We start from the raw sequence: 23,581 nt of genomic DNA, 5'->3' as shown, positions 1-23,581 counted from the left end.
ATATATTGTGTTTTTTTTTTTTTGTTGTGTGCTTGTTGCCTTTCTGGTGTCTGCTGATAAGGCTTGATGATGATTTGTGATCGCTATCTCTCGGTGGAATCATTCGTGAAATCGGTACCGTGAATGGTCGCGCTGACGCATCTTTTCTTTGTGCGTAAGGTAAAACGCGAAAAAATGAGTCTCATTCTTCTTTCCCAACAACGCGCACAACACGACCATCACGACGAGTGTCCAAAAGTTTCTCTCCTGCGGTAGAGGAATGTTAGTGTAAAGTTTACGTTTCCGCTGCCCGTGTTGCAATAGGAAAGGAAGAAAAATAAAGCCAGTTCTGTGTAGTTCTATAGTCGGTGCTATTTTTAAGCCATCATCATCCCACACGCGGTGATCGTGAATTCATGTTTCAATCGTGTGTCTCTGTTCCACAGGAAAGTGTGCGGTCGTGTTGCACCAGAATCCCTGCTGAGAAGATGGGCTTATAATAGAAATACATGCAAGCCACACCACGCGACAAGTAAAAGGAAGAAGTATTGTTTACACGTGCCCAACGTGTACATTGCCAAGAAGAGAGGTCACCTAAAAGCAAAAGGAAATAATTAAGGTGTCCTCCAATCTTGTGTGCTGTGTGTTCATGGTTTTCATCCCTTCGGAACAGCGTAAGCTAGCACGGTGGAATTACACCGTAAATTTGCGTTCGGAAAGGGAATATACAACGCCACACACACATACACAGCATCATCGCATCCGGCAGCTTGATCAAATTTGTTAAATTGCTCAACAAAACGACAACAAAATCAAAGTGACCGCGGTAACCCATCACCATGGCGTCGTCCAACAAGGAGATGGAGGAGACGGAAGATAACACTGAACTCGATCCAAGAATTCAGGTAAGAAAGCATTCATTCGTCGAAGAAACAAACAATAACAACAAAAAAAAAACCCATTCATGACGTCCTTTTTTAGTGGCAACCATACACAAACAACCTACCTCAAGTGTAGTTGAAGAAGGAAGAATTCTTTCCACTCGATTAAATTATGTCACTTACAATAGAATGTAGGGCTTGCCAGTACTCGAAATGTGTTCGCTGTCGAGTTGAAATGTTCCTCAACGTGGATGTATTGACGAAGGGGGTGGTTTACATTTTTACCACCCCCCAACGGGTGGGCGTACGATTAGCAACAAGACATTTCGTCTCGCCGGAGAAAACGTACTAGGGAAGGCTTCCCTGGGTGCGATAAGATAATCAAGTTCGTGATAAAATTAATGTCTTTCAAGTACGAGACATGTACGTATCAATCGAACGCAGGTGAGCGACACAGAGGTGATTGACGTAGGTGTTCCGGTTGGGTTTTTTGTTGTTTTACACGCGTTGGAGGAAGCGTTTGTTTTGTTTCAGCTTATTATAAGAAAAAGCGAAGTGCATTCTTTCGGCAAAGAAGTAAAAGATCATACGATTTTCCCACACACTGTGGTTGCTTTGAGTTTGAGGATGAAAAAGGACCACCTCACAAAATTGGAGGATGAATTTCAATCCATCTCCTTCTTCTTGGCTTGGACGACGTACTATTAGAGGTCACGCCACCCAAAGAAAGGCTTACTGGACTTGCCGATACCATGTAGTTGGATAGTCAGTTCTCAATACTCATTTAAACCCCGGTCCTGCCGTGTATAGACCATCGCCTCTGTCGTCAAGCCAGCCAATTCCGCCTTAACGCCGCCCATCGAATTGCTTACTAAATTAGATGATAACCTTGAAGTTGGAAGGCCCAGTTGGGATTTGAGCCCCAGTCCTCCCGTGTGAAGACGTCGACTGTCGCCTCTAACACCGAGCCTCCCCTCGCTCGAATCGCTCTGTTGAATGTGGAATATTACAAGCGATTTGTGTCCAACTTATTCGTATAAACCATCAACAATTGTTTGACTGAAACATTTTTACTTTATTTTCTATATTCATGGAAACTTGAAGACGGAGGTCGCCAACGCCATAATGATGATAATGACACCGTCTTATTGAACTCGAACGTTGCATTAACCGCACAAGTGTGAGCGGCTGTTGTAGCCGCTCACATCTGCTGCTTACACTACGTGAGCTCTGCCAATCGACAACAGTAATGAAGCTAACGTCCACAGACTGCGAAACGTGACAGTTGTTTAATGTGAAGCGTAAATATTTGTTTCCTTCTATTAACGACATCTCGACTGATTCATTACATTTTCAAATCATACGCACGAGCATGCTGTTTGTACGTAAAAGGCTATAAAATTAATTTTAAAAAATAATAATTTGAAGCTTTTAAATGTTTGCGCGGTTACGTGCACAGCTCACGATGACTCACTCATTGTTTGCCAAAAATGAACGCACGATCCGATGTCACAAGTCCTTCTCTTTATTGTGAGGCGTGAAAAATAAACTTTGTTTTGCCAAGGTTTTGCCTCCGACCCCCTCAAAAAAACGTTGTTGCAAACCATTTCCTTCGGCGATGCATTTTCCAAATTTGTGGACTTTTCTTCATTTTCCAACAAAGTTGCTTATCGGGCGATCGGGCTAACATGACGCTATCTTTGGTCCAAAAATGGTGCTGCATTTTTCTGCTCGAATCGTGCATAACGACGATGATGCTTGTCCCGTTACAACAGGCAATGGAAAACGGGGCAAATCTTAGCAGGTTCTACCAGAGCAACCGCAAGAAAAGAGTCTTCCGACCAATCCGTTCATCTGGCTGATCATCTGGTGTTGGGTTTGCAGAAGGGTGCAACGTGACCGTAAAAACCAGTCCCAAGCTGTGACGCTGCTGGCTAGTGTAATGCTTGCGAGGAACACCTATGGCGCGTTTGTTTTGCTTTTGCGTTTTTAAACGAACGAAAGAGGACAGTCAACGCTTCTGCTGCTTGCACCAAGTCTCTCCATCACGTGCCCTTTGCTCAGGGCAGGTCAGTCCCAGTGCCTGGTGCGTTCTGGCCCGGCCATTCCCCTAGCGAACCGGTTTTGTAAAGCTGTACACTACCAGCATGAATGACTCCTCTGCAGGGTTGTAGTCTTTGGGTAACCTCTCGAAAGTTTCTGCTCTTCTTTTGCATCGCTTCTTGAAGCAACAAGCCGCACATGTTTTAATGTTGAAATTGTTTCTCCTACTCCTCCCTCTAAGGCCTTTCCCCGTAACTTCACGCCCCCCCCTTAAAGGCCACAGGATTTTGGCTTCTTCTACCGTTCGGTCATTGTGTCTTCCCACCATCGCGCGATGGTGAGAGATGATGAGAGCCTCACACGCCTGGGAACGGCAGCAATGACGCCGCGGCTGCTAATAATAAATGGCGCGGGTGAGCGTGCGCGCCCCTGTGTTGCTTCGGACGCGATGTTCATCAAAATGCGCTGGGTCACAACACAACACACATTCTCGCGGCACTTGGGGTGGTGTGTGCCGCACCGTTGGAATGAAGCTACCGATACCTTTGAGCCATCTGCGTAAAAGCATCTAATCAAATGTGAATGGGTGTCTCGGAGCTGGGTGTGGAGCGGTGTGGAACGGATGCGTTGTGCGCGTTTCATGCTGGCAGTTTGGGTTAATGGAAACAATTGGAAAATTTCGGTGAGACGGCTTCCACAACAGCGACCCGTACCAACGCATGAAATGACGCTACAAATGTTCTCCAAATTGAGCAACGCGAAAAAAAGGGGAGGATTGTTTTCATTATTAAATTGAAAAAAAAAAAGTTAAATTCTTGAGTAATTTTTTGGAATAGAATGGGACAAAAAATACCAATAAATTTACAAGTGTATTTAAGTTTAAGAATCAAATAATCATTTATCTAGAATTTTATTCGGATGCCTGTACATGCCAACTCTGCATGTTAAACATATTATTACATGAAAATTAGAAGGGTTTTTAATCTTTGCTTTACTTTCGGTAATGAAGTACAAAAATTAAACTTCTTTTCAATATATACTACAGTGTCCGAAAAGTAAGGTGACATGTCAAATGATTGGTGGAATGGTGGATGTCAAATCAAAAGCAGCCTCTTGTATTAATTTTTAGGTTGTCAATATGTATGTTTTTGACAGTTCTGCCACGTTTCAAGTCACAACATCAATCCGGCTAGGAGTGACAATATGTTTTCGGAGCTGCGCTAAGTATTTTTGTCCATATTGACCATGTCCAAGATTGTGGAGCACCGCGCATGTATCAGATTTTGTTTGCGCAATGAAATAAACGCTGCGGAAACATTGCGGATGTTACAAATAGTACAGTGATTTCAAGAATGGCCGTGAGAGAGTCGAAGACGAGGACTGTCCGGGGAGATCATCTACCTCGACCGACGACGCCCACGTCATCCAAATTAAGGATTTGGTGGTCGGTTAACGATACGAGACCTTTCGGCATCCTCATAACATGCCCCACCCATCGTATCCTGCCGGTCTTTGCTTCCATTAGGGTGTCAGGTTGTTCGTTTAGCTCAGCAAGCTCGTGGTTCATCCTTCTTCTCCACACTCCATGCTCGAACAAACCGCCAAAGATGGTCTGGAGGATGCGACGCTCAAACACGCCAAGAGCGTTTTCATCCTCCGCGCGGATAGTCCAAGACTCGTGGCCATATAGGACCATCGGGCGAATCAGTGTGCGATATATCTCACATTTCGTGCGGTCTCGAAGTCTTCTAGATCTCAGCAGATGGTGAAGACCTTAGTTGGCACGATTCCCCTGAACTTTGCGTCTCCGGATTCCGCTGCTGACATCGTTATCCGAAGTTACGGCAGTCCCAAGATAGCAGAACTCCTCTATAGCAGAAATCGATAAGCAGGCGGTGTGTAGGGATCTGGAGCTCTCAGTACTTCCGGAGGATCTACCGAAGAGTGAAGATTTGCTCGGTGGTAGATTTGCCTCCAAGCTAGCTAGTTGCCGACGAAATCTTTAGAAGAGGAGCAAGTCTGCAGTCCATCACTACCAGCAGCTTTGTTGGCGCTGCTTGATGACGCTGGCAATCTCATCCAGAGATGGCAGAGGCACTTCGTCTTCTGCACTATTGCTGTCACTGATGTTGTTGCTGTGTTGCTGCCCTGTCAGGAGATTTCAGTCTGCGTCCCGGCACGTCGCGGTTTTAGGAGCAAATCCACTCCGTGTCTCTTACAACCTCCTGTCAAACGAACGGGCATCCCCCGATTGAGAGAGCTGCTTCAGTAGCTTTTCATCTGACTCTTCAAAGCGGCGCATCTTGTCCTGGAAGAGTAGGGTCTGCTGTCTCCTCAGTCGTTTGTAGTTTTCCACGTTCTGGCGGGTTTCATGCTGATGCTTCAATCATATTGCCGTTAATGTTCTGCATCTACCAGGTACCAACTCAACTCAGGTTGGCAACAATCAAATAAATGATTATGAATTAAAGCCTAGATGCTTAAGAAAACTTTTAGTCACATCTTTAAAATTAAAAAAAAACAACAATTCTTTTATCTGTGGAGCTACAAAATATTAGATGCAATACGTTACCTGGTAAATATGATCTTTGCCGCAAACAAATCAAAGATCGGCATCATTACTTCTAATCTTGTGGCTTATGGACTGCTACTAAGCTGCCTACTTATTTATCAGGCTCTACTGAGTCTCCAAGAGCTTTACGTTCTGCCTAAATCCACCATATCGCCTACGGTTTAGTCTGCCTGCCTGTTGATTATCTTGGGTTTTCTGATGCATCAACGATGAACTTCTTCCTTCTTGGCTGAAAGATCTCCTGCTAGGTAGGGCTGGTAATGCATTTACATATAATAACTTTATACACTAATTGCTACCTAGTAGTCCAATAGATAACCATTCTAAGGAGGAACCTTTCTTGCGGGATTTAAACTAGTGTTTAAACGGCCCACCTAAGTACTCGAGCATGGGATTTTACTTGGTTTCTGTTATCCGACGAGAACTGGTTCGGGTTCCGCGTGGTATTGTCGTTCACATCTCAGCAATGACATTTCTTTAGCACAATTTGGTGCGATTATGTCTTCTCTGTTCAGGGGCACGGCTTAAAAAGGCTGTACGCATCGTTTCTTTCGTGTGGTGTCATTCTCATGACATGCTCAGCTCATAGAAACCTCTCCGAATTTAGTGTACAATAGTAAGGAAATTGAATATTTCGCAAAACTATAAACACATATTCCTCTCGAAGGCAACTTAAAAATTGATGTCTCAGAAGCTTTTTTGTGAGTTGAGATGTGAGAATCGTTCTTCGTTCGTCGTGCCAATTATTTGGAATATTCTCAATAATGATGTGAAAAATCAATGATACAATAATTATATAATTCAAAATGATCAACAATAAAAATCTGGAATGAAATACGCTAAAAATATTTTAAATCTGCTTTAAAACGAAAAAAAGTTTTTCAATTTCCAATTTCTGTCGTCAACCGGTCCATAGTGCATGGGCAGGAATTGAACTTTGTATTTGCAATCTTTCGCAAATATCGTACACAAGCAACTCGTTACTTACCTTATCAACTGATACTGTGCCATTTTTCTGTATTTGTGTATATGTGCTGGTAAACATTAGTCACCCTTTTTGAAAGTGTGCAATGCTATCGTATGGCTGTTATCAGTTTACCTTAGAGTTACAGAAATAAAAAAATAGAAAAAAAGCAGACCAAAAACAAACCACAACCCGTACAACAAAGTTCGTTGCAAAATGTCCACTTACGGGCCACTTAAATGGCTTACAGTAGAGTAAATATGATTGCTCACGTGTGACTTTACTATTTTTGCTACGATGCAGAATACATTGATCTCGGCCACAGCACAGTTCAGTCTAGTTTCTTTAGTTGAGGTGAAAAGTGCATAGAAAAGTGTCCAGCGTAATGTCGGCGACGCTTAGTGATCCGTATTTGGTGGTAAGAGTCCCAAGGGTACCTAGTTAATTGTCTGCCTGATGCAGTAGACTGCTAAACAACCCAAGATGTGTTAATAAAATGATCACGCTAAGGGCGAGAGCCTCGAATCGGAGCATTTTTCGGTCAAACATTTTACAATTTGCGGCTGTATCGTACGTTGAGGAACTGTCGAAAGGGTTTTTGCGAAAGATTGTGCTAATGGAATTGATTCATCTGACCGTACCAAACCCGACCGATCGATCGAGCAAAAGTGAAAATGGCGCACAAGTATGTGCTCGAAACCACAATCCAATCAGTACTTGGCACGTGGCCAAATCGGAAAAATCATTTTGGCGGCGGCGACTTTATTCGTAATTTATCAAATTTGATGCCAATTAAAAGACTCTTAAGCAATATGTTTTTTTTTTTTGTGTGCTAACTTCTGCCTCCACTAATGTATCGGTTTTGTTGTGCTGTTTCCATTTTTATTGCAGATCGAACTGGAGAATCTCAACACGGCAACGGACGATATTAACAAGCTCGAGATTGAACTGGAGGTAAGCAATGAGCCGGGGACACGATTTGACCAGTGAAGTAGTTGGTGTGATGTAGTTAAGTATAATTTAAATACAAAAAGTAATATTTATTTGGAAAATGATACGTTTCTTCGCCTCTAGTTACAGGCCACGCCGATAGTTTTTTGGCGTGAAGCGTACGAAGCGAAACGTCAAATGTTGATTTAGTGGTCCGCATGACCATTAGGAGCAAACTGCCCGGTTTCGTTCGTTGGGCAAGTGTCGAGAGTAGTGTCCAGCGGTCGTGTTTGGTCCTTGAGCGACAACGCCGCCATTAATTCAGGAGTCAAGGACAGTCGGCAAACGTTCCATTGTTGTTATTATGGCCCGTCTTGTATGACGTAGTTTGCGGGTTAGGAACTTGCCCTTTTCCTATTTTTGTCTGCCTTACGTAATTGCAAGGAATGGTTTTTTTTGCCTTTCAGTTTTCAGGTTTTTCCCCGATTGAAGTCGTTATTGGAAGATTACCGAGGCTAAACGAGATGAAAGATTAGAAAGAAACACAAGAAATATTTTTCTTTGTTAGAAAATTCTTTCTGATATTACCAGAATGTGTTTCTACGTTTTGTAATTTTATTCATACCTCAATTAATCTGTTCCTGCATCAGGTGGTAATTAAATTACTAAGCCCTTGAAACAAACGACACCAAGATAAGTGCACACACATGCCACACTACCCCTCGTGATGAGTGGAAACGGTGCTAATTGAATGCTAATATGTGTGTAAAGGGCCATCTCATTGGCCCTATTTTGCCGCTTATCCACTACTAACTAAAGATGCATTTTCAATGCCTTTGTCATTAAGGGTTTCTGCCACGATGCAACTGACGTTGTCACTCGACGCCGATTTAACGACGTGTAAAGATCTGTAAAGATCGCAACTGGCACAAAGTCTAGTTTTTATAGTTTTTTGTTCAAACAAATCGAAGTTGATGTCATGAATATAGTAATTTTCGCTTAAAATAAAAGCAATAAATGAACCTAAAATATCAAAACAAACTGCATCTTGTGCATCCGGGTGCGAGACCACGGCGTAGATGAAAAATGACGCATATAACTAAACGATCACGCTGGTGCACGTTTTTGCGGCGAGATTAAATGTCGGTTACGTGAGCACTTAGTACCGTGGGAAGTTGAACTCCCAACTTCCCTGCCGGCCTCTTCCTGCTGTGTGGTTTGCATCGCCAATCGCAAATGGCACTCTTAGCGAAACTATTCTCGGACTCTTATCCACGCTTATCGAACGAAACCCCCCCCCCCCTTTTGTGCCTTGTGTGTGTGTGTGTTTGTGGTTGGGAGCAGGTGAGCTGATACGATTTTTCTTCCCACGAACAAACGCACAGGTTGGTATGTGGAAAAACAAAACAAAAAAAAACTGATAGAAGATTTGGTGCCGAGAGCGAGGGAAAAGCTGCAAAAACCGCATGTCATATGCATTTATGCGCATTTGTTCCGCACCATGATTAGCATATGCAACTCACAACTCTCACCGCTTGACGGTGGATGCACACTGCCCGAAACGGAAACCCCGGCCGAGCCAAATGATCCTTTCTTCGTGCAAAAGTGAGCTGTGGTTATAAGCTCCAAAAAAGCGGGTATGTGTGAGTCTGTCTGTCAACCACAAATATGTGGTTTGATTTTGGTTTGTTCTCTCCTGTCCCTTGCTATGAATATAAAAGATGATTTTTTTTTGTACTGCATATTTTAACGTCTTGTTTGCATCATCTTTATGCAACGTGCGTGCAACTCATGGGAACCACCTTCTTGTAGTGTTTATTCCACCGAGTGTACTAGAATTGATTAAATTTACCCTAATGCATCGGATGCTAGGAACATCCGCCGGAATAATTGCATAAATCTTGTATTGTTATTCGATTTGCTCTATCTTTATACTGCTGGGCGCTTTTTTGTCCATTCTAACTGATGTACAGGGTGTTCAATATATTCGAAAACACTTTAAAAACGAGCTCAAACAATTTAAACATAAGAAATGATTTTTTGAGAATTTTTTTCTTTAAGCCATGTTTATTTACTATCTTTTTGGCATATTAGGAGGGAGCATCCTCCCTTTGTACTTTATCACGAGCTTGAGACGTTTCTCAAACGAAGCGCATGCGGCACGCAACTGTTCCATAGGCATTACATTCCAGATCTTGGAAATAACGTTCTCGCTTTGCTTGGCCAGCATGTATAACCATACGTAGTAATCAAGGGGATTGAGATCCGGGGAATTGGGTGGCCATGAAATCTTATCTAAAAACCCCGTCAAATTCTCCTGACACCACGCTTGGACGATGGTCGCCGTGTGGGCCGGAGCGCAGTCTTTTTGGAAAATGTAAGGATCCTTCCCGTAGAGATCCTGAAGTGCCGGTGCCACAACCTTCTCCAGAACCTCGTTGTTGTAGTACGCGGTAGTGCGGTAGCGTAGTGCACAACTACAAATCGATGAAAAGTTGTATTCGAACTTATTGAACACCCTGTAAGGGGCAGGTATGAAGGAAGCGCACTAACAAGTTTTTTTTACAGCCAGATAGGAGGGAGTTTAGGTCTTGCTGGGATACGGTCCCTATCGTCCGATGTTACGTATGATATTTATATCCACCTTTCGGACGATGGATCATGGAAATCGATCGGAATACCCGTTCGGTGGCCTTACCTTTGCATACCCTTGCCAGACACAGTCCCCCACCCGTCAGAGACAGTGTGGTCAACGGAAGAAATGATAATCGATTATTGTTGCGTGCTGCAATGCTGTTTATTTTTATGAAATGGCATTGACTTAAATACCAACGCATTGGGAATTTGTTTATGATAGAATTATGTAAAAGCTTTTTAAAGCTGTTAGATCAACAATGCTTAAACTTATATAATATTTGCTTATAATAATTAAACAAACTTGTGTAAGTTATTCCATTCCTAATGTTACAAAGTTGGGAATATAATGGTACAAGACAGCTGTGCTGAATATTATACAAAACATATTCCGCACGGTCTTCTCATTCTACTTTGGGAATCCCCTTAGGAAATTCCAATGGTTAATTCCCGCCATTTCAATTCCTATTCTGGGTGTTTTTTTTGCTGGACCGTTCAAACAAGTTTTAAACAAAGTTGGTATATATTTGTATGATACTTGGAATCGTTGTTCCTTTGTTTTGTTAAGAACATTTGTTAGAACATCTTATTCTTGATTTAACTAGCTACTATAAGGTCACACGGCGGTCGTCGATTAGCGTCGAATAGAGTTGCATATAGCACGTACAGTACTGGACAAAATTATTCATACGCTTTAACTATTCTTTCTACAAGCTCAATATTTCCTTCAATGTAATAGTTATCACAATGCTATCTTTAGGAAAGTTGTTGCCCTATAATTAGGCAATAATGTTGTAGAAGTGAATTTATTAGAATTACGCATGATTTTCTAAATATATGTTATCTTTCAGGAAAGGATGTGGATCAGCATGGACAAAATAATTCATATACCGTATGCGTATATCAAATATCTCCTTTTATTTTTGAACCTTTAATATTTAGTATGACCAGCATTTGCCTTCAGCACCGCTTCCAATCGACGAGGCATACTTTCAACGAGATTCCCTAGATATTCTGGATCAATTTTTTACCCACGCTGTGTTCAAAAAATCCAAAATAGTCGTCTTTGTTGGATATCGACGTTTTGTCCATTTTATCGTCCAAAAAACACCAAAAATGCTCTATATTTTGGTGGCCATTCGAGCGCCTTAGTTCGGTTAGTTTTGAAGAACGCAGTTTTTTTTTCGGCCGTATGCTTGGGGCCGTTGTCTTGCTGAAAAATGTGATTTGTTTCCAGGCCAGTTCAAACTTTCATTCAACAAGTTAATATGCGGTCATAATCCCCTTGATATTCGACTGGATCGACGTTTTTGTCCAAACAGCTCATACTTGCTCTCACCGCTCCATAAAACACTTTACCAAAAGTCTATGGACATCCCAGCGTACTTTTTGGCAAATTCCAATCTCTTCCGTTTGTTCTGCATGCATGGGAAAGGGCGCTTCGATGCCAAACAACTTTTCAAACCACTCTCGTTGAGGTGCCGGCGCATGGTACGGCGATCGACATCCAGATTCATCGTTTCCTTAATTTTCCTGAAAGACAAGTTAGGATTTTGCTTCGCCATCCGAATTATTCTCGCATCATCACGACGGGATCGCGTAACGGATAATAAGTTGCGCACAATTCCAAAGGTTTTGTGTTTGTTTTATCCACTAGCTTTCCAGTAAAAGAACTGTCAAATAATCCACACGACTGCTAGTTTTAAAGTGCTGCCAGAACGTTAGTTAATTATCACGACAAGAAAAATGTTTTTTTAAGTGTACGATTTATTTTGTCCATGCTGTTGGCTGTAACAACTTCTTGTATGCATATAAAGTTATTTTCGATATTCTTCTCTGCAATATTGAAAATTTTAATTAAAATACTATAATTCTTCCGAACGAATCATAGTTTTCATCTGAAAAATAAAGATAATACTCGTCAAAGAGCATTTTTACTTTGCGCGTATGATTTATTTTGTCCAGTACTGTAGTTGCATAGACAGTCCTCACTACGGGAAAACGACCCGAATGAGGTTTGAACCCCGCTTCAGCCGTGCGCCGTTGACAATATAAAAATCATTCAAAATGTTTCTCAAAGTGCAGCAGCATTGATTGCAAATGGTGGATTTAAAAACTAATAAAGAAAGTGCAATAGTTAATTCTCCTTTTTAGTATCTTCGAAGTGCATTCTGGTTTATGCTTGAGGGGAATCTTCTGCATAAACTACAAACTTTAAAACAAACTTCCAAACCAGTTGCATAAATTCAATTAGCAAACTGAAAAGCAACATCCACCAACTTCTGCCGTGCGTTAAGAGCTGTTGTCTTCCCATTGTTTGCACATCCATTTGTTAGTTTTGCATCCGTAAAAAGACAAATCCTCCAACAGTGTTTGGCAAGTGTCTGTGTGGCTGCAACGCTCACTCGTTCCGTTTGTGCAATGTTGCTTTTTTTTTTTCTTTTCTTCATTTCCATCTCCTCAAAACACTGCCTAACTTTGGAGGCTCTCGACAAACGACCATAGTTAATTGAAGTATTATGTTGTAGTTGTACATGCATCCGGTGAAGCATGACTCGCCGCCGGTTCACGCTTTGCCTTAAGGGTGGAAGAAGTTGTGGTGCAACAAAAAGACAGCAAAATAAAGACCGGAAATAGTTATCGGCCAAATAGTTTGTATTTGTGTGCAAAAGAAAAAAAAAACACGTTAAAAATGGGAAACCGGTGGGTGCATTTCTTTGGTGCACTTAGAATAATATGGTGCACCCCATACACCGTTCCGAATTCCGAATGGCGTAAATTTTCCCATGGTTGGCAGAAGGAGAAATTATTCATCTTTTGGAATTCAATTTTGAAACATCACAAAATTCATTATCTGCATCTGTTGTATCGTTTAATCCCTGCGACCATCTACGTACGAAAACCGAACCGTAGGAGCGTTTCTATCACAGCGGCGCTAAATCAGAGCGTGTAGAGCACATAGAGAAGGGTTTAACGAACCTCCCCCGTGTCACCGGTCTAGGACACAAATTGGGAATTTAATTATCGTATCCTTCCAAAATCTGCTCCACCAATGCCTGGGACTGATGGTACCTTTAGTGTACACGATACGTTCACTTTCACCCGTATGCTAATGCGTGTTTCTGTTCTCTCTATTCTCCCGACAGGAAGCCAACTCGACGTTTCGGATACTGATGAACGAATCGACCCGCCGGTTGAAGCTGTCTTCGAAAAAGCTCGGCAGCTGCATCGAGAAAGCCCGCCCGTACTATGAGGCGCTCGAGAAGGCAAAGGTAGCCCAGCTGGAATGTCAGGCGGCGACGCTAAAGTATCAGCGAGCGAACGAGATCCATGCGGCCGCCAAGGAGACGGTTGCGTTGGCAGAACAGCGCTTCATGAGCAACTCGCACGAGTGGCAGTTTGATAATGCCTGGCAGGAAATGTTAAACCACGCTACGATTAAGGTACGATAGAGGCGCATTAGAGATTTTGTGGTACGGATGCGGAGCAGGCATATCAGGATTCAGGAGAAGTTGCTATCAAACATTGGTGAATAGAGCTTCAAACAAGATAGTATTTATTTAGGAATTTTTTTAATTACCTCTCTGTAAACTTTACTTCAGATTGACCTAAATCATGAAATGATAGAAAAATTGTATTGACTCAATCAATCAACGGTTTCATTTTTATAATCTGTACAAGATGCACCGCAATAAGCGTTTTTTTTTTCTTTGTTGATGTTACTGTTCAATCTGACCTTGCCGATATAAACCTCTCAGTAGAGTCATTCAGTGTTTTCCTTTGATGATGTTGTTGATGTTCAAAATTGGAACCACCAACCAGCACTGTGTGCACTGTGCTAATAAAACCGATTCCGCATTTGGATTGGGTTGGAATTTCTTTCCTTGTTTGAATGGAACCGTCAACTGCGGGCCGGCTTCGATGCAATATAAAACGCTTTGCAGACGAAACGACGTGACGTGCCTGTGCGGAGTTTGATTGCTAGAAATATTTGTTAAGCGTTTGGTAGGACGTGGGCCGAATTTTAAACCAACCATTAGCTCCTTTTCGCAAAACTCAACCGTTTAATTGTGTACGGCTCAATACACAGCTGGTCGCAATTTTTGTCCCACTCGCACATTTGTCGCAATCGGTTTTTTAGCAAATGTTTTAGAAACGTTTAGCAAAAGAGTGTGCTAAAGGGGTAAAAGAACCAGCGCCTCGTGTGCTTGGTTGTTGGAGTTCTGTTCTTGGGTTGGTTAGCCGGCAGTGGTTGTCGTCTGCGTCCTGTGTGTACGAACTACGCGCTAATTGAATCATTTGTACTTGTGCTTTTAGGTTATGGATGCAGAGAAACAAAAGGCTGAAAGTGGTGCAGAACATCAGAAGAAGGCGAAGGTGTTTGAGGAGGCAGAAAAGAAAGTAAGTACAACACCGCAAGCTGGATCCTTTAACCCGCAGAACTGTTATTGTTAGTTTCTTAAAGTTAGTTAGACACTGTTTCGGTTTTAAACCGATTTAATGGCGGTACGGTACGTGCCGTAAGCTTTGTTTTAGACTAAGCTACAAACTCGTGGAATACATTTTGGGTACATTAATGTCAAAGGTACAGGTGTTTGAACATTAATTTCCTCATTAAACACACCCTAAAAAAGCTCTATTTTAGTCTTTTATCACGTGTCTTGCGCATTTGTACTTGCTAGTATCAGTTTACTAAAATAATACACTAACAAGAAAAAATAAACATTGCACCATGCGTCCTCATTAATCTTTGGCGAACTCTGTAACGTTCAACAACGTGTGGTGCAACGTTGTGCACGTGATCCACAAAACGTGTACCGCCGCTTGAAGCCGATGGTTGGGCCGTGTTTGAAACGGCCCGGGCTAAGGTAAACAATCTTGCAGAAAGCTCGCCGTTGCTTTCGACCCGGTGTCTATATCAGAAAAGGCTAGGACCGCGATGTGCGTTCGTCCGCTTGCGTTATGAAAACGCACGAGTGGGGGAAAGCACATGCACACACGCACGGCCAAAAGATGATCTTCGCCAAAAGATCGGAATAGATCGATACGCTTCATGCGTGTGATAGATATTTACATCGATGGTGTGCATTTATTGCCTGGCATACCAACTGCTGCCCGCTGGGGCTTCGAACACCGTTCGGTGTGTGTTTGGTTTCGTTTTGCCTCTTTTTTTTTTTTATTTACTCCACGACCAGTCTTTCACATGGCTTCAGAGGGGTGTATTGCAACGACGCGGGACACATAACGATGGCTTCAGTGTAGCGCCAAGCTTAGCAACCTTTCTCGGCCACATTGCATTACACTTTTCTTGCCTTTTTATGCATGCAGCTGGTAAGATTCCCCGGTACGCGATTCGCCCACAACAGCCAACCACCATTTGGCGATAAAGCTGCTTCACCTCCACACCCGAAAGCAAAACCTCGTGTGCAAGAGTGAAAGTGATTTTCGTTAAGATGCCCCACCAACTTAAAGCTGTTGCTGCTGCTGTCCCAAGCTAGTGGATATCTACTTTCAGCAGCTCACTTTCCACGAACCACGGGAAGGGTATGTCTTCCGGGGTGGTGGTACGACGCTTAACGACGTTCCATTAAATGAAAGGGCACGAACTTTTTGGTGCGTCGATGGGATTATGATCGTTTTGGGGGCAGTCCGCAGTCAGTTATTAAGACGTTTTGTTTCCTACAATCATCCAGGGAAAGATTTTTCTCGGATGGCTGGTTATAGCAGATTTATAGAAGATTTATAGAAGATTATCAAACTTGGTTGAAATCGTACTGAATGTTTAAAAGAATTGAAAGCTAATATTTAAGAAACATCGATAAAGGGACTTGCATACACGTAGGCCTATTCATGCTACGAAATGATAAAATTGATAGTCCATTTTTTCCATTGCCATTGGCTGTTGCAAAATTTCAGCATGACAATACGCCGTTAAGCCGTCATAATTAATAATAAATTAAAATAAGATTGAAGCGTAGAAAATAAAGATAAACCAGTTTTCGACAGTGTCCCTGTCATCGGCAGATCAGCAAAACGAGCATAAATATAGCAAAAGTGGTTACATTAATATTATTTTGACTATTTCTTAAGATATATAGATAGATATACCTATGTTTATTCGTCAATAATGAATTTTAGATGAATATTTACCGAATTCATGAAATATTTCCGCACAGATTTTGAACTTTTGTCCGTCGATGGTTCGGCAAATTTCGTGATTATGCAAACTAGTGGATGAAACACTTTGAAGTGCGATATTTCTGATCGATAAATCAGCTTTAAAGTTTATTCGGAGCTCAATTAGATTTTTAACAAGTTTTTTTTGATAAAAAAAACTTGTGCAAAGAAAGAATTAAAACGTGTTTCGAATAATCAATAAGCAGGTGACATCCTGTATTCGCAATGCCGAAAATATGGGGCATTCCGCTGGAAGTAGGAGTGGATTTTAGTAGGAGTGGATTGAATATTCCTTTAAAATTGATCAAACTCCCTAACCCAAGTATATCGACACATTCTTCGATAGTTTAACACCCAAAATTATACGATTTTATACCAAAATGATTTATTTTAAAAAGGATTTTAAAATGTTTTGCTGAACGACTGCATTAGCCTGCCAAAAACTGGTACAGTTGCCCTACAACCCACTATTAAATCTTCTTCAGTACCATGCTATTACTTTCTAAAGTTGTTTAAAAAAAATATTTAAACGCACCTTCGCTTGATAGTACCGTTCCAACTGTGCAAAATGAATGAATGTGAAATTTTTCGATGCACCGCGCATTTGGAGGTGAAATTGTTACGAAAAACGGGTTTTTGGAGCAACACCACCGAGTGAAGCGGTAATAACCTGTCTGTTATCAAGAACGGTGGTGGCGTTGTTGTGACAGGCTTCACATGAATGTATTTTATTAACATTTGATATTAGCTTTTCTTATTACATGTAGCAAAAACAATAAGCGCGCAACAAGTAGCACCAAGTGAGGGGAAATTCATGCATTAAATTAAACCAAAAAAAAAACAACCCCAATGCAAATGTAAAAACGGCCGTTACTGTTACTGTAATGTGCGTTACAGATATTCGATCGGCAGTGTTAAAAGCCAACCCCATGGGGGGAGAAGAGCGTCCGTATGTGTGTAGGGCTTTGTCACGGTTGACGTACTTTAGACACAACACCAACCATCATCGTCGTTATCCCGCGTCGAGCTAGTTTGACGCCGTCGTGTACCATTTTTCTTTCGCCTGTGCGCCTGAAATAGACAGAATTATGCATTCAAATCAATTCAGTTCTAACAATGGTGGCTTATGCGTCTTAGTTTGCGGAAGCCGTGAATGCTCCAACGCGGCACAGGAATATACAACAGTGCAAGCGGATGAAGTAATTATGCTTAGGAAATGAGATGATGTGATGGTGCGTTCGTTCCGTCTCGGTGCGTTTGCGATGCATTCAGTGACCGTTACGAATAGAAATAATTATTTTCTAAATTTAAAAATGCTGATGAAATGCGTTCGAAGAAAAGTATGTTGGTTGTGCAAGATAGTTATTCATATCTTGCTATGCTCGTTTTCACAAAGCATACCTTATTTGTGAGGTAGTATATTAATAATAGTTTCTATTTGGATTAACTTTTCAAATTGTTTTAAGCGACAAACATATTCCTCTTGCATGACGCTTAAATGAGCTTTTCCTTACCATGGCTCGTTAGGTACTTCACCGTGAAGAACAACAAAAAAATAGCCTATTCCCATGCAGATTGTTCTGCCACATTTCCTGTAGCTACCAACAAAACCAGAAGCAGTAATTACTACCGACACTCTTTTCTTTCCACGATGACTTGTCGTTACTTGCCGCTACTAACGGAAAATAGTCTATTTTTCTCTAATTTGCTTCCTTGTCGGTGCGCTACCAGGCTGTGACACCTTGGGCGGGAGAGCAATGGATGATGGAAACTGGTAATTGCTCCGGAAAACGTTTCCTTACTTTCTTCCTTCTTTAGCATTTGTCTCGGGTCTATACCCGAGACAAACGTTGTATACGAGGCGGTTGTTGTTGTGCAACAGCAGAAGTGGATGAAAGTAGCTGACAACATTGCATTCAAGGCATGCAAAATTGAGGGACTGTCAAACCCCCCCCCAAAGAAGATGAGTTTTCCATCTTTTGAATCAGTAGTACATGCGATCATTAATTGGAAATGAATTGAACCACGAGGAAAATAGGAAAGTTTCCCAAATAATTGTTCCAATACCCAGGCACACGGTACACGCCCACACGGCACGACAATGAAGCTTTTGTTGTGATGGCCGCATCGGCGTGGGTATCGAAATGTGTTACCAAACTTTGGGTACGCACGTGGGTTATTATGTTTGTGGAAGGAACCACGCAGAGCACCATCGATCACACAATAGCGCCCCAGTAACAGCCGGTTCCGACGGATACGGGGAGAAAAGAAATGTAGCTATGGGCTATATGCGGTGAGGTAAGCGAAGAAAATCAAATTTTCCTCTTCTGTTGACACGTAACCACGGGAGGAGGGGATGGGATTGGGTAGTTGTGGCCGGCGGGAAGCAACAGTTAGGTAATTTTAAAGGGCCACTCGGGAGACGGCTTTCTTTCCAATTACACATACCGTTGCTAGAGATTTTTGGAATAGGAACTGTTTTGTCTCAAATTTTTGGCCACGACTGTCAAAATGGATATTTTTTTAGGTAGAGGAAATTATGTCGATATACAGGGCATAACATAGCTGTTAGATACCATAGCAAAATCATAGGAAAAGTAGAGCAAACTAATTTGCCTTTGTGTAGATGATAAAGCAAGGATAAATGTTTTATCTCCCCAAACTCATTTCTTCTTTCAGTTTTTGTTAAAATGAAATAATATAATATAAGTTAAGTTGTGCACTATATTACTACATTGCCCATTATATTTTCTTCTCTCGCTCTTTCAAAGGTACAACAACTAGAGGAACGCTATCGAAGAAGCATACAAAAGTCGCGCCCATACTTCGACGAGAAGCAACTCTGCCAGGAACAGCTGGAAGCGCAAAAGGGTCGCATACAGCAGCTCGAACAGCAGATCCAGGCGGCCAAGAGCGCGTACAGTACAGCGCTTCGTAATCTGGAAAAGATAAGCGAAGAAATCCACGAACAGCGTGGTGATCTGAGCCAGGCCGCACCATCCGGCCCCCGAGAACCGGGTGTTGGTGCCGAGCTCGCCAACATTCTTCCCACCACAGCGAGCAAAGCGTCGTGCAAGGAACGTTTCCCGTACAGCAGCACCATGCCGGACATATCGAGCGAGCTGGACAAGTGTGAGATCCGGTCGGTGGGTAGTGCGTCGGTTGCTACCAGCTCGGCGGTAAGTGAAAAGGATCCTTCGGAGGAGGACGATTACTCGGGCATGACGCTGCACGAGGATGAACCGGTAGTGACCGATGACGATCTGCATCTGGAGCTGTTGCGACAGAAGGTACGCACGTTGGCCGTGCGACCGGTAGAGGGCGGTGATGGTCAGCAGCAGGAGCAGGACGTGTGGGAACACGAGCTAAATGCCACGGTCGATAAGCTGGACCATCTGATGATGTTGCGTGAGTGTTCGCGCAGCAGCACACTGAGCGGATCGGGTGTCACCGGTGGTGGTTCGACTGTTGGTGAGAATGGTGCAACGTTCTGTAGCCTTCCCACTACGCCGAAACACCAGCAGGCGCACCTTCATCCGCACCATCAGAAACATTACCATCAGCTTCACCCGCAACAACCGTCAATTGGTCGTGGTGTGTCCCTTTCACCGGTGGATTCACCATCGCACGATCAGCACACGATCAAAATGTTCAAAAAGCTCGATCCCCTACCGTTGGCCAACGTTTCGATGTACGCACTTCCAACATATCTTAATGCGGCAACGAATGGTGGTACTGGGGGGAGTAGTTTGCTGACGCCTATTTCTGCCACCTCGCCGGGTGACACGATGATGTGCCGAGAGCCGACCGAACCAGGGCTGAGCACGAAGCATAAGCGAAAGATGTCCATGTAAAGGTTTGCCCGGGTTGACGCTGTGGATGGTAGCATCAGCAACCAGCGATAGTATTAGAAGTAGCGGTTAGTCTATTGAAGACCTTTCGGGGGAGGCCATACCGTGGCCTTTCGCTTTTCTTCCCTCCATGATGGGGTGTGTTGGTTTAATAATTATTTTTTAACTATTTCGGTTTACCATTTACAAATGGCGCATAGGTATATTAGGAGGTAATAGAAAATATAAAAAAATGAGGAACACGATCTAACACGATTTACCTAGAACAGCGAGCTTGAGCTACGACTCCTGCTTATGTTAGTGTTATTGAATACACTGAGCGAAATAAGAATAGTGCCACCATGTTTTTTGACATTATAATGCAGACTTCTTTTCGAGTGAAATCGGTCAGAATAGCTTTCAATCACACAAGAGGTCCACAAGATGTGTGCTGCAGATCCTGTTACTTACTTACTTATCAGGCGCTAAAACCGCTTTTCGGTTTGGCGTGCCGCAGTAGAGTCCGGAACCGCTCACGGTCCCGCGCCGTCGTCCGCCAATCCGTTATACCGGCCTTGATGGCGGATGATTCCACGCCATCGTCTCACCTCAATCTGGATCTACCACGCCTCCTCTGTTCGTGTGGACGGCCTAAAAGGACTTTCTGAGCTGAGTCGTCCGGTGCTGAGTCGAGGCTGCGTGTTCTGCACCCACATTGGCGCGGAGGTGAGATATTCGACACCGAATGAGTGCAAAAAATGTGGTCTTTTCAGTTAATATGAAGTCCATGGTGATTTAGGGAATACCCTTTTCTTTTAGATAAGAGCTCCCACCGGCGGTGATTTGAAGGACACTGATGTGAAAAGATGCCATGAATGATCAGATGGATATGAATGATCTGTAACGCATCAAGAAACCTTGGTGAAACTTTGCAAACAGCAAACAGCTAGATAACTTTGTCAAAATATAGGCACTGTAGAATTTGATACCCTGGAAAATTTCAAAATTGGCCATGAAATCACTGCTTATTGCAATCATGCGATAGAATACCAAACTCATACACTCAAAACGTCTTCAAACGTTCAAAATAGTTTGAATAAACATTCTAAACTTAAAAAAAGTAGAATCGGTTCTGCATTTTAGAAGAAATAGGTTAAAAAAACATGAGATGTGCTATTCTTATTCCCCTCAGTGTAGTTGTAGGTGGCGTTATAGATGCAAAAGTTTTAACGTTTTAAATAGAATACAACATAACAACAGAGGAACTCTAGTAGATTTGATACATCATACCAAAAGGGTAAATTTGGTTTTTGGGGCAGGTGCACTATCATATTTCGTGGTCACCGATCGTGAATATTCCATTCTTTGAGATAGATATGTTATGAAATTCGCGTTTTAACGAGAAAAGAGAAGAGGAAAAAACAGAACAAAACAAAAGGAACAACAAGATGCTTAGGTATCACACTTTCAGTTCAAAACAAATGTTCCTGTCCTGGTTGTTTGGCGTGGCTGGTTCAAGATAATGTTGCAGAAATATTTAAATCACAGAAATAAAAACATCCCTTACACACGTATTCGATAGGTGAAATAGTTGTCTTTTTAAGCTGGAAAAATGCTCCTTAAAACACGATTTTTACAAATTCTTTGACATGATTTCACATTTCGTATACCCAGCATCGTTATCTTTATGGCCAGCTCGTTCTTGAAGGATTATTTTATTGTTAAAAGGCAGTAAAATTATATTAGAATGTAATCACATACACAAATTACGTTACACACACACACTCTCTGTGATTAGTAAAGGATGCCGATAAAAGTTAGGGAAACATTCGGAATAGCAAAAACATTTAATGCAGTTAAAACTAACACAAACACACGTTTATTCGAAGCACTTAAGTATCTAGAAGAAAAAGAATAGAACACCCCTAACTAAATGCAGTTTACTATCGCCTCGTGCTCCAGATATACACATCATCATGCTGCACAAACGGTTTGTGAGATCATGCTTTTTTGGCTCACTAACACGGGAGGTTATGAAAAATGGTCCTTTTCTTTTATACAACTCAGACAAGTTTATCTTTGTTCTATACAGTCTACCCCACTTACTCACCGTAAGATGCATTTAATATTCTTTGCATTTGGATCACAGTTTCCAAACATGAGTTAAACCACAACGGACAAAGTGTGGACTAAATGTGCATCTAGTATCTATCATCTTTTCTTTCCGGGTGTGACTTTAAGTCACCAAACTGTTGAAGTAGTGCGAGCGATCCAAGTAAGCTAGGCTAAACTAATTAGCAATCGCACCCATCACAGACCTGTGTGCACCGGTATACTAGCGAGGATGATCATTCTAGGCTCATAGTTAGGGAGGGGGAGGTTCGGATGAAGTGTGCGCGCGCGAGTGATTTAACTAACAACAACACCTTTACGATTTAACTGATTAAGAAGTTTTCCCAACTGCAGGAGTAAGATAACGGAGAGGACGATCTGTTATGGAAGAAAATGAATAAAAATTGAAAAGAGAACCAAAAATGAGGATGATCTTGGAGTGATCCAACAATCCGAAAATAACGCAGCACACGCTTACGGTAAATTTACAGCAGATCCTCCAAAAATGCCATGATCCTACACGCATGGACACTATGGACGTGGTGCCGCAGTGCGTGGTGTCGATGTCGATCATGCTTTCGGAATCGTTCGAATCTCACCGAGGTCTGAGGTCAAACGTAACTATGGACAACGTTCGTGGAGATCGTTGTAGTAGATATTTGAAGAAAGAACAAAACATGAGTCCGAATCGAATAAAATTGAAGAACACATTCATATGGAAAGTAACAATATATTTTCATCACGGAAGGAAAATTATTTTGATATCGTTTTTAATCTTAGATTTATTACCTCCTAGCCTGGTATGGTTTCCAGTTACTCGAAATCAAAACTTGCTTGGTTTTACACAAATTTTCTACTGGGAGCGACTGGTAGTAACAGGAGAGCATCCATTCGAGGAGGTAACTGGTATCGTGCGTGAAGCTTTGCAATTTAAATTTCAAGCTTGAAATATTTCAAAAGCTCATGGGAGAAAAAAGCTTTACTATTTACCTGGCTATAATTCTCTGCGCCGCACGAGTATGCAATGCGCAAAGCAATTATGCGGTGTTTTCCTACCAGCCGAGCGAAATTCGATGTTTTTTCGCCAAAATGCTGCCTCCTGCACTAGTATGTTCTTCTGTTACACGAAATTAAATTTTGATGCAAAATTTGCATTGCACTTACCGATACAAACGAGATAATGTAAATTTTTGTATACATCGTATTATATTTTTCTCTTCGGAGGAAGAAAATAATTTTGCTGCAAAACAAAAAAGGAATTGAAATGAATTTTTTTTCTTTTTTTTTTGGATAACAAATCCAATTTGGATATGCAAATTTTATTTCTTTCTTTACTGATAGTGATAAAAGTATAGTTGATGATACTACGATTTGGTTAATCACTTTGTCTTGGAAAATCAGCGATAACTCGCTCCTTTTTGGTCCGATCGGGACGCGCAGCATACCGTTGGATGCGTCA

At 42.1% G+C, this 23,581-nt stretch overlaps 4 protein-coding genes across 7 annotated transcripts in view; 2 read left to right on the top strand and 2 right to left on the bottom strand.

Annotated features, from left to right (window-relative positions):
• Window positions 1–23,581, top strand: part of LOC126555956 (sodium-dependent neutral amino acid transporter B(0)AT3) — a 223,413-nt gene that overhangs the window by 76,902 nt on the left and 122,930 nt on the right. The window lies entirely within an intron of this gene.
• The window catches only part of LOC126568830 (serine/threonine-protein kinase ULK2), a 373,161-nt gene that overhangs the window by 280,948 nt on the left and 68,632 nt on the right, over window positions 1–23,581 (bottom strand). The window lies entirely within an intron of this gene.
• Window positions 1–23,581, bottom strand: part of LOC126556139 (galectin-4-like) — a 56,867-nt gene that overhangs the window by 17,004 nt on the left and 16,282 nt on the right. The gene's annotated exons all lie outside the window — the stretch shown is intronic.
• On the top strand, window positions 783–20,042 carry LOC126556061 (SH3 domain-binding protein 5 homolog). Of its 2 annotated transcripts, none has more exons than XM_050211255.1 (5): window positions 783–884; window positions 7,331–7,393; window positions 13,150–13,446; window positions 14,321–14,404; window positions 18,952–20,042. In XM_050211255.1, the coding sequence occupies exons 1-5, from the start codon at window positions 819–821 to the stop codon at window positions 20,032–20,034; spliced, it is 1,593 nt and encodes a 530-aa protein (XP_050067212.1). In that variant the 5' UTR covers window positions 783–818; the 3' UTR covers window positions 20,035–20,042. The 2 variants fall into 2 exon arrangements, with proteins under 2 accessions (XP_050067212.1, XP_050067213.1); XM_050211256.1 differs by lacking the exon at window positions 783–884 and adding an exon at window positions 6,766–6,857.

The sequence above is a fragment of the Anopheles maculipalpis genome, chromosome 2RL (assembly GCF_943734695.1).
Source record: "Anopheles maculipalpis chromosome 2RL, idAnoMacuDA_375_x, whole genome shotgun sequence".
Lineage (NCBI taxonomy): Eukaryota > Metazoa > Arthropoda > Insecta > Diptera > Culicidae > Anopheles > Anopheles maculipalpis.
This window is presented reverse-complemented; position numbering and strand designations above follow the sequence as displayed.